Source organism: Spermophilus citellus (assembly GCF_964194105.1).
Source record: "Spermophilus citellus genome assembly, chromosome: 2".
NCBI lineage: Eukaryota > Metazoa > Chordata > Mammalia > Rodentia > Sciuridae > Spermophilus > Spermophilus citellus.
This window is the reverse complement of record NC_138183.1, coordinates 7,867,290-7,878,493: the sequence shown is the minus strand read 5'-3', so window position 1 is coordinate 7,878,493 and position 11,204 is coordinate 7,867,290. Positions and strand designations below refer to the sequence as shown.

Genomic DNA, 11,204 nt, shown 5'->3' with positions numbered 1-11,204 from the left:
CATTTGGGAAAAAAAATTAGATCCTTGCTAAACATGGACAGACAGACTTCTTTTCCTCCGTCCTTCATCCGGACACAACGCAGTTCAGCCGTTGATGAGGCCCTTGCGCTGTCTTGGGTGTTACGAGTCATCTAGAGGCAACACGGGAGGCTGAGGCAGGAGGATCAAAAGTTCAAGGCCAGCCTCAGCAACTTATCAAGGGCCTCAGCAACTTAGGGAGACCCCGTCTCTAAATAAAAAACAAAAGGGGGCTGGGGTGTGGCTCGGTGGCAGAGCGCTTGCCTTGCATGTGTGAGGCACTGGGTTCGATCCTCAGCACCACGTTAAAATAAAGGTATTGAATGTATCTACAACTAAAAAAATTATTTAAAAAAGAAAAAAAAAAAGGGGCTGGGGATGTGGCTCAGTGGTTAAGCGCACCTGGGTTCAATCTCCAGTACCAAAAAGTGAACAAATAGAATGAAGTCCACCAGAGGATGTGCGTTGGCTCTGTGTGAGCACCACCCCGTTCCATGGAGGGGACCTGAGTGCGGTGGACCTCGGTGCCCACCCCCTTCGGGTACCGAGGACCCTGTGGTGGTTTAAGTGAGTGAAGAGATCGTGGGGTGCCTGCTGGATCACTTGGGCCAGGTCAGCTCTTCATAAACTAGGCCTTGCTTGTGCTGACAAAGTCAGGGCGAAGACACAAGGTGGTGGTGGGACCCCCCCCCCCGGGGGCTCTCGGGCTGTCCCCCCCCCCCCCGCACTGACCTCACACGACACTGGTTCCCAAGAGGAGTGTGTGCCCTCGGCGGGACAGACTGCGAGCAGCCGGAGGTCGCGAGTGACCTGTGTCCTAGGCTGGCCGTTCCACGGCGGCCTTCCCCCGAAGCCTGCCCCATCAGGAGCGCCACCGTGTCCTGTCAACACACTCAGTCTTTGTAACTTAAATATGTTTATTTTAAAGGAAAGTTTAAATAACCAATGTCAGGGAGAAGCGGGGCCAGTTGCATACATACAGGGACACAACTGAGCACAATCAGCCCGAGGGGTGTCCTCCAGGCCAGAGTGGCCATCCGTTCCCTGGGCTTCCGAGCAGCCCGGGGGGCGGGGACAGGTGTTGCAGACAGGTAAGCACCAGACTGAGCCTTTCTCGCTGATGAGGCCAAAGGAGGAGCGGACGGGGAAGAAAGCTGGTTCTCAGGGGACCCGGCTGTCCCCAGCCTGGCTTGGGCCTGCGCCCTTCAAGCCAGGCTGCTCTGGCTCCGGCTGCAGAGTCTGGTCACTGTCACCCCCTCACTGACCTTGCGGGGCAGGGGGAGGCACAACCTCCTTTACATTCAGAAATGGCTCAAGCAGAGCGGCTGGTGCTGGGCAGGGGACCTGACCCCGGCTCCCTCCCTGGCCCTCGGAGCTTCAGGACCCAGGAGGCCTGGGCACGGTCCCACCGTCCACAGCCTCTCGGCTTGCTGCAGCCCGGCCCCGGCCCCGGCCCCGGCCCCGGCCCCGGCCGAGGCCTGCACAGAAAACACTCAGAGAGAGGCAGGGGCAGGGCGAGGACACACAGAGGAGGCCAGGCCAGAACCGAGACCCCGAGAGCAAGGTCCCCAGCCTCTCCACTGCCTGGTGCAGCCTGGGCTGGGCACACCCCGCCTGGGGCAGGGCCCTGGGCCTCCCGCCAGGGCTGGAGGAGGAGGACGGGGGCAAAAGGGGAGCCAGAGGCTCAGCAGGAGAGGGAAGGCCAGGGGCGGGAGGCTCGAGGCCAGGCGGGCGACGAAGCAACTCCAACTGGAAGCAAAGAAAGAGGAATAAAACCCAGACGCCCAGGGAGTTCCTTTAGTGCTCAGCTGTCCATGGACGGGATCCAGGGTTCCCACGTCTGGCAGCCGAGCAGGGCGAGGCCCAGGCTGAACCACGGCCTCCAGTCGCGGGAGGCTCCGGGCTGGGGAGGCCGTGGGGCTACTTCAGGGTGTCCAGGTGGGAGCAGATCTGGGAGAAGACGCTGTCCACGGAGCCCTCAGCATTGACCTGCGGGGAGACGGCCTTGAGGGAGACAGCAGAGGCCGGCCACGTGGCCACGAGGCCAGCAGGCTGGGTGGAGAGGCGGGGACGACGGCGCAGGCCATTCCTGCCCCACCTTGCGGACGATGCCTCGCTTCTCATAGAGGGCGATGACAGGCTCGGTGGCCTTGTAGTAGGTCTCCAGCCGCTTCTTGATGGTCTCCTTGTTGTCGTCCACACGCCCGCTGGTCTCCCCGCGCTTCAGGAGCCTCTGGGTCATGGTCTCGGGGCCTGCGTCCACATACAGCAGCAGCGTGGGCTGTCCGATCTGCAAGCGGGGCACCACGTCACAGGGACCCTGCTCCTGCCACCTAGGGCCAGCTCCCCCTCCCCACTGCCCCACCTTTGAGGCCTCACACACAAAACCTTCAGTCCCCAAAGCAGCCTGGGGGACCTTTCCTGAAACCAAGCTTCCCGGCCACTCCCTTACTCAAACCTCTTCCATGGCTCCCCAGCGCCCTCAGGACAAAGCCCAAAGTCCTCTTCTTACCAAACCCAGAGGGCCTGCGGGGTCACGCCCTGCCCTCCCTGCCCTCCCTGCTCTGTCTGCACAGTCCTCACTAATCACCCCTCGAGTGCACCCAGTGCCCCAGTCCCCGGGACATGGCCCTCTTATTTTGTCCTCTGGTCATTTATCCAGTGCCCCTCTCCCCATGAGGCTGGAGTCCCCGGGAGCAGGGAGGTGTCTGATCCCACCCTCTGGCTGGATAAGGGCTCGATAGGGGAGCAAAGGGATAAGGAGGGGGAGGGCAGCGGGGTCCCCAGCCTCTGAGCACACCACTGGCACAGAGATAAGTTGTCACCATGGGGATGACCTGGCGGGGCAGGAAGGAGTAAGGCCTTGCAGTTCTGCCCCTCCACAGGTCCCCTGCCCGGGTGGCCTCCACACTGAAGTCAGAAGTGGCAGCCTCTCGCTGGGCGCAGTGGTGCACGCAGCAGCTCAGGAGGCTGAGGCCGGAGGACAGCGAGTTCAAAGCCAGCCTCAGCAATTTAGCAAGACCCAAAGCAACTCAGGGAGAGCCTGAGGTGTGTGGGGTGTGGCTCAGGGTCGAGTGCCCTGAGTTCAATCCCTGGTACCGCCCCCCCCAAAAAAAAAGAAAAAAAAGAAAAGAAATGGCGGCCCCTCCCTCCCTGACCATGATTCCTCAGAGTAGTGATCCTGCCTCCCAGTCACCACGATGTCCCCAGGCCTGGCAGGGGAAGCCTGGGATGCCCTGAGGGAGGAAGGAGACGGGTCTCCCAGCAGACCACCCAGCAGACCTACAGTGGTCTGCTGGGGTATCCAAGAGGGGCTTCGTGATTACGAAACCTCTGGGCTGGGTCAGGACGTCCCCCCTTCTAGTTTCTCTGCCCCCATCACAAGTGACACTGTCTTGGCAAGTCTGACCTTCAGTATCAGACTGACTGGATGTCCCCCAGGCTCCCCTCCGCCCAGCTGTGTGCCCTGGGGGGGCCGCTTGCCCTCTCTGAGCCTCACTTTCCTGGCAGTCACACCCCTCTGTCTCCTGGGGTTGAGGGTTGGCAGCTTCAGCTCAGCTGCCCTTGCCCTCTGCACCCCGGCCTGGGACAACCCACAGCTTCTACCTTACAGAAGACCACGAATGGCCCAAAGCTGAGCCCAGCCCAGGCCACGCCCGCCCGCCATCCATCACTGCTGAGCTCCTGGGGGCCCAGGCTCTGTCTCTGGCTTCCCGAGCCCACAGGGCCACACGGCAGTCTTGATATGACCTGGACAGAGGCAGCGCATCCCTGAGGGCAGTGAGGCCCCTGGGCAGGGTGTCCCGCTGGGAGGCCTGTCTCCCCTCCAGGACAGTGGCGTTCAGCTAGGGGAGTGGGTGCTGGGCCACTGCCCAACCCCAGGAAAGCCCTGGGCTCTGGGGCCCCCCAGTAAGCAAGCCTCAGGGCCTACCCTTCCTCCCTCCGCGGAGCCTGGCACCCCCTGCTGTCCAGAGCTGAGAATAGCAGCTGCCCAGATTCCTGGAGGCCACCACAGGGCCTGTCACTCTCAGGAGTGTCCACAGCAGGGAGAGGACTTTGATTAACCCATTTTCTCTCCTTTCCTTTTCCTTTGATACTGGGGTTGAATCCAGGGCACTTTGCCACTGAGCTTCATCCCCAGCCCTTTTATAATTTGAGACTGGGTATCACTAAATTGCTGGGGCTAGCTTGGAACTGGCAATCCTCCTGCCTTAGCCTCCCAAGTGGCTGGGATTAGAAGTGTGAACCACCATGCCTGGTGTCATTAACCCCATTCTCCACATGTGGCCCTGAGAGTCACAGGTGACCTCACACAGCTGATGTATGTGGCCAAGACAGGATGTCCCTCAGGGTTGCCTGCCATCTGACCATCCCAACCCAAAGGAAGCCCAACCAACCCCAATTTCACAGATAGGGAAACTGAGGCCAGGGGCACAGGCATTTTCTTTCTTTCTTCCTTTTTGGTACAGGGATTGAACCCAGGGGCACTTAATCACTGGGCCACAGCCCCAGACTTTTTTTTTTTTTTTTTTTGAGACAGTCTCACTAAGTTGCTTAGGACCTCACTAAGTTGCTGATCCTCCTGCCTCAGTCTCCTGAACTGCTGGGATTACAGGCATGCACCACACAGCCAGCTCATCCCCTGACCTTTTTATTTTGAGACAGAGTCTTGCTAATTGCCAGGGTCTTGCTAAATTGCTGAGGCTAGCCTCCAACTTGCGATCCTCCTCCCTCAGCCTTCTTAGTTTCTCGGACTCAGGCATGTGCCGTTGTGCCTAGCCAGGGCAGACGTTTTCTTGAGGTCTTGCGACACTTAGAAATCAAGAAATACAGTCTCCTGCCCTAGATGAGGCCCACAGAGATGGGGAGTGGGCTGGGGGTCTGGTCCTGTCCCACCCACTGGGACCCCCAGTTCTCCTTACTCTTGCTATCTCCCCTCCTAGGTACTTGCAGCCCCATGTGCTTCCGTGTGGCCCTGAACAAGTCTAAATAGAGTGCTCACGTGTGTGTCCCTCTGCTAACATGTGCACTCCGCCAACACCTGTGTGCACCATGGGCCTTGTCTTATGTGTGAGGCTACATGTGCACACCTGTGGCCTCGTGTGCGTGTGTGCATCATGGTGTGCTGCTCCTGTGTGCCTGTGTTCATGTGGGTGCTTGTGTGAGTGTCCCCCACGCACGGGACCTCTGCTGGGAAGCTCAGAGCTGTCACGCCCAAGGCCTCCCTTTCCAGTAGGGTTCCCCGCGGCCCCTGAAAGGGGACCGATGCCCCTTCCTGGCATGTGAGGCTGTAGCTGAGGGCGATGGTCCTCTTCTGCGTCAGCCATGCTCGCCCGGCCCCAGGGTCCTGTCCTCCCGCACGGCCTTGCCTGTCTAGCTCTGCGGTGAGGTCCCTGCCCCTCAGACTGTGTTTACGGGGTGCCAAGCCCCACACTGCCACCATACTAATCCTCATGCTTCCCCCCAAGGCGGCTGTAACTTGTCCCCCCACTTTGCAGAGGGGGAAACTGAGGTTCAGAGAGGTGAAATGACTGGCCCAAGGTCTCCAGCAGCTGAGCTGGGACCTGAGCTCAGGTCCGTGGACTCCCAGCCGGGCACCTCCCCTTCTTCTACACCTTTCCTCCGAGATTTCCAGAAAGCCTTCCTGGCCTCACCCCAGCAGCCCCCTCCCACCCATGTAGCACGGCTCCCGAGGCCAACCGTGAGCCTTACCCGCCGCTCAAACTCTTCTCCCTGCTGTACCTCCCTGGGGTAGCCGTCGATCAGAAAGCCTTTGGAAGAATCGACTTTGGCCAGCATGGCGTCTCGGAGCATGTCCAACACGGTCTCCTGAGGGCACAACATGGGAGGAAGTGAGCTGAGCCTGCCTCCCCATCCTCTCCCCGGCCCTCCCTCCCTCCAGCAGGGCCCAGCAAGCCTTCCCGACTGGGAGGACTTGGCCTGTCCTGGCTCCCCCAAGCCCCTCCCAGCCAGGTCCTGCCCTGGGCCCCGGACAGATCAGACCTTCCCTGCCCTCGGAAGCCCTTGGTCTGGGCACTGAGGACGACACAGTTGGCTTGTGGCCCCACTATGTAAGGCTGTGGGCAGAGAAGGGGCAGCTCAGGCAGCCTGGAACCAGGGGTCCTGGCTCAGGTCTGGAGAGCCAGAGGTCAGAAAGTTGAGCGAGAAAGAATGTTCCAGGCAGGAAGGAGTGTGGCTCCTTGAGGGGACAGAAATGTCAAGGTAGCCTGGGGACGGGGAGAGCAGGCAGGGCAGGTCCTGCAGGGTCTTAGAGCTTCTGGGAGGAACTGTCTGCAGAGGGCAATGGGGACTCAGGGCCAGGCAGGGTCGAGGTCAACCTTGTCTGTGTCACAGCTTCTCTGGCTGCCATGCATGCAAGGCCACCATCCTCCCCAGCCCGAACCCAAGAGCCCACTCACCAGTGGCACCAGCTGCCCCTTCTCCATGATTTCTGAGAGCATCTTGCCCCTGGCGGAGCCCGAGCTGACTTCAGCCCGCAGAAGATCCCCCGTGGAGAGGTGGGTGTAGCCATATTTCTGCACAATCTTCTCACACTGGGTGCCCTTCCCTGAGCCAGGCCCCCCTGCAAGCACTCATCTATTCAGAAACCCTAAGAAATGGGGCCCTGGGAGGGACAGGGGCTCTTGGACTCCCCCAGCAAGGGAGAGGCCCAGAGTACACTTGCAGGCCCAGGACCCTCCAGAGCCCGCACTGACCCTCCCTGGCTGCCCTGTCACCTGGCTGCCCTGTCACGCGCCTGCCTGCAACTCACCCACCACGAAGATGATCTTGGTTTTCTTCAGCTTCTCTGTGGAGAGACGGAGGAGCAGAGCTCAGTCCCTGGCAAAAGCACCTTTGCAACCCCAAAGAAGAGACTTTAGAAGGAGCCCGGGTGGTGGGAGTGAAAGCCGGGCCTGGGAGGGGTCAGGGCAGAGGGACCAGGCAGGGGGCCTGCAGAGACCTCTCAGCCTGGCCACCTCCCAGGGTGCCTCACTGTGGGGGGCTGCACTACAGGGGCTGTCATCTGTGGCCTTCTCATTTTCCTTGCTCCTGGGGTTCCCAGATGAGCAGCAGGCCATGATCCCCTTCCGCGGTGTCCCCTATCCATTCCCTCCTAGGCCTGGCCCAGCCCATGGCCCGCCTGCCCTGGCAGCACTGAAGTGCGGTTGGCAACCACAACATATGTCGCCATGGAGACGGTTGCCAGGGAGGAGGGCTGCAGTGGCCGAGGAGCTGCTGCCCAGCCGGGGAGGGGAGTTCCAAGGCCTGTGGCCGCCCGCTGAGCCTGGGAATGGAGGCCTGGCGGGCAGCGGCCGGCTGGGGCTCTCTCCTGGACTCCCTGGCTCCTTGGGGACACAGAGGATCAGCAGGTCCCGCTCTGTGGTGGGTGTGACCTCAGGAAAGAAGTGCCCGCCCGAGCTGGCCCTCTATCCCTGGCAGTCTCCAGGGCCTTCCCCACCACGAGCTGGGCCCTGGGGGAGCTGACAGAAGGACTTGGTGAAGGGCACCGGCCTGGAGGAGGCTGCAGCCCAGTGGCGGCTGGCGTTCGGAGCCAGGGGAGGAGGGGATTGCCGGGCTTGCCCAGCTCCTTTAAGGGCCGCCCAGGCCAAGGCCCAGTGCCAGGGACTGCACGGGTGGTGCTGCCAGAGCCAAGGCAGCCACCTGGGCCGTCTGCCCGTCCGTGTCTCCCTCGAGGTCCCAACGCGCAGGAGCCAGGAGGGCCCAGAACCTCCTCACGGCCCACTCCTCCGGTGACAGGGAAGTGGAGTCCCAGAGAGGGACAGGAACTGCCTGGCCCTGGCGAGGCCTGGCATGGGGCACACCTCTCCACAGGGCGGGCCCCCTCCCCGGCACCAGCCTCTCCAGAAAGAGGCAGGGACTCAGCTCTATAAATACCAGCGTAGGAGGGGAGCTCTGGGCCCCGAAGCCTCAAGGAGGGCTGTGGCTTCTAAAATTAATCTTGGAGCTGTCACGTTCTGGGAGAGGCCAGAGGAGGACGCTGGAGGGTCCCAGACAGGCCGCCTCTGGCAGCCCCAGAGCTGCCTCCCACTGCCCCCCAGAATGTCTCCGTGAGCACACCCCCTGAACAGATGGGCACACTGAGGCCCAGGCAGGGGCAGAGCTGGGGGAGCTGCATACCTTCCATCCTGCCGACGTCCCAGGAGCCGGGTCAGCGCTCTGCAAGACAAGGCACCGGTGGGGGTGAGGGGTGTCCTCCCACCTGACTCAGCTCCCCCAGCCACACCCTGCGGCTGCCAGGCCCCAACACGCCCCACTGGAAAGCAGAGGGGCTGGGGCAGGGAAGGCCCAGGAGGCGGTGACGTGGAGAAAGTCACTCTCCTCCCTGGCTTCCGCCGCCTCACCTCTCCCAGGAGGGCAGAAGGCCCCTCCTGTCTCCCGGGTGCTCTGGAGGACAAGGGTGGCAGCTGTGCCGAGGGGTGGGGCGGCTGTGGAGCTGCCCATGAACGAAGGCAGGGCCAGCATCTGCCCAGCACCTTGGCGACATCCCCAGGCCCCATCCCCAGGCCCCGGAGGTGGAGGGCAGGCTGGAGCTCTGGGCAGCTCTGGAAGGGACGGTCTGCACGGAGGGCCCACTCCAGGACACAGGTGCTACAGGTGGGGAAGCTGCAGGAGCTGGGGGACACAGCCCTTTCCAGTTTTCACAGAGAGGTGGTTCCCCCGCTCCGGCCCCTATGCAGAACCCCTAGCGCTGCCCTCCCCCTGGGGGGCTCTGCCTCACCGGTCCTGCCTGCCCTCCCTCCGGCCTCCCCACCTCCCATCTCAGAACCTGCAAGCCCCCCTCCGCCAGCCACCCACCACCCCAGGGTCCCCAGCGGCCTTCTTAGCAACCACTCTTCCCCTCCCTCCCCTCCCCCACTGACCTCTGCGCCCCCACGGGCCCTCACTCTTGACCCCTGCCTGAGCAGTCAGCCCCAGAGCCCCCACCCAGCTCTGGGCGGGATGGCCAGAGGCCTCTGTCAGCGTGCACACTCCTGCTGACAACCTTCAATAAAGCCTGGGCCCCTCAACACAGCTGGCAGGGACCCAGAGATCTGGCCCTTGTCACCCTCTGCAGCTCTGCCAAACACTGGAGCTGCCCGCTGCTCCCTCATCCCCCACCGTGGCCATGTCCCCCTCTAGGCCCTCGTGCGTGTCCTGCCCAGTGCTAGGAGGCCTTCCCCTCCACGATGCAATGGTCTAGACCTCAGCCAGGTGTCACCTCCTCCAGGAAGCCTTCCTGGACTGCACTTGCACCCCCATACAGTAGGCGCCCACTCTGGACTTTCTGCAGAGCAACCAGTACTTTTTTTCTTTTTCTCTCCTTCTCCTTCCTTTTTTTCTTTTCCTTTTTGTACTGGGGATTGGTCCCAGGGGTGCACTATCACTGAGCTACAGCCCTAGACCTTTTTACTTTTTATTTTGAGGCAGTTGGAGAGGCTGGCCTTGAACTTACGATCCTCCTGCCTCTGCCTCCCTAGTCCCTGGGTTCACAGGCGTGTGCCACCTTGCCTGGCCAGGACTGCATTTTCTGCTGTTTGGGGCCTGGCACCTAGACCCAGCAATGGGACCTTCAGCAAGTTTGCTGACAGTCACCCTGCTCCAGGACATGAGTTATAGTGGCTTGTCCTGCTGAGTGTGCTTAAGGAGCTGCCCAGGGGAGGAGGAGTGTCCCCAGGGTGGGGACAGCCACAGGGAAGACCTGAGACAGCCCGCACCACCCCACCCCTTCCTGGTAACCTAAGCCCCTCTGTCCTTCGGGCATCTGCCTCTTCCTTGGTCCAAAATAACTTGGGTGGTAGGAGGCCTCTTGGAGGCCAGGGGTCCAGGGTGGAGTTGGGTTACGGGCTAAGCACCCAGGCCTTATAAGGCCCCCAGCTCAGGGTCCCAGCACCCCTAGGAAGACTGGTCTGCTAGGTGGCCTGAGAGGCCAAGGCCCAGAGGGACAGTGACTTAAACCCAATCACAGGTGAGACTGGGGAAGGCCTGGGTCTCCCAGCTTCTGACTCAAGAGTCACTTCCCAGTGATGGGCAGGAAGTTAGGGTTCAAATCCCAACCCCATCACCAGCCGAGTGACCTTGGAAGCCAGTGTCCCCTCTCTGGCCTGTCTGGCTGCTGCAGAGTCCTGGGGGGGGGGGGTGCAAGGATGAAAAGGGCTGCAGCGAGACCCCCGGGGATGTGGGGATCCCTCCAGGCCCCCACTGAGCAAGAGGCTGGGGCAGGAGCCAAGCATCCAGGGGCTTCCTGGTCCTCCCAGCACTTGAAGTGACACTCAGAGCTCTTCCTAGCACACAGGCCCCTGCAGGTCCTCCAGGACAGGGGGGGCAGCTGGAGCATGCCAAGGGCAGGGACAAGAAACGCCAGGAAAAAGGGATCTGGGGGGCTGGGACAGGCTGCCCCCCTCCATACACACACAAAGGCACACACAGTGTGGCACAAGACCCAGCGCCTGGGGAACAAGGATAAGCAGAGCACACAGATCATGACCACGGATACACACAGAGCCCCAGGGTGGCCCGCCACACACCCTCCCCAGGCGGGTCCCGGCCCGCGGAGGCGCCCCTCCCCCATCCCACGGAAGGTCCTGCACTGACCTGTGGCGGAGGGAGGGTGCAGTGGGCGTCGGCGTGTGTGCCCTGCCGGTCCTGCTGGCCGCGGCAAAGGCGACTATTTATAAGGCTGTCAGCGCGCAGCATGCCGGGAGCCAGCGCTTGGCGATGGCAGGGAGGGAGAGACGGAGGGAGGGAGAGGAGGGAGGGGGACTGGACCCAGTGGAGCCCTGTTGGGAAGCCTGGGCAAGGCTGGTGCCCAGGGCTGCCCCTGCGCGCCCTGCCCAGCACTGGACAGTGTGCCAAGGGTTTCCCATTCCTGTCACCTCTGCTGTATCCCAATCACTGTCCCCCTGGGAAAACTGAGACCCAAGGAATGAGGCGCTCTGTACAATACCCCACACAGCACTGGCGGCAGAAGGGCCAGGCCAGGCAGGGAGCATACGGGGGCGCTGGGATCCAGCCCTTGCTCAGACCCTGCCCAGAACCTGGGGACGGCTCCCCTGTTGGGAGGGGACCTGCAAATTCCTCTGAGATTGAAACTCCCTCCGGGGACCCCAAAGACCTAGTGGTGGGGTAAATTATAAATCAGCCTGTACCAACAGGGGTGCTGGGCAGCTCCACCAGAGTGAGCTGGG

The 11,204-nt window shown here is 61.9% G+C and overlaps 1 protein-coding gene across 1 annotated transcript; it reads right to left on the bottom strand.

Moving 5' to 3' along the window:
- Nucleotides 1-917: 917 nt before the first annotated feature.
- Nucleotides 918-10,689, bottom strand: AK1 (adenylate kinase 1). The gene is made up of 7 exons (XM_081279258.1): nt 10,612-10,689; nt 8,158-8,196; nt 6,791-6,826; nt 6,438-6,601; nt 5,731-5,847; nt 2,117-2,308; nt 918-2,007 (listed from the first exon to the last, which is right to left on the bottom strand). Exons 2-7 carry the CDS (start codon nt 8,162-8,164, stop codon nt 1,939-1,941), a joined length of 585 nt encoding a protein of 194 aa, XP_081135384.1. The 5' UTR covers nt 8,165-8,196; nt 10,612-10,689; the 3' UTR covers nt 918-1,938.
- Nucleotides 10,690-11,204: the final 515 nt, after the last annotated feature.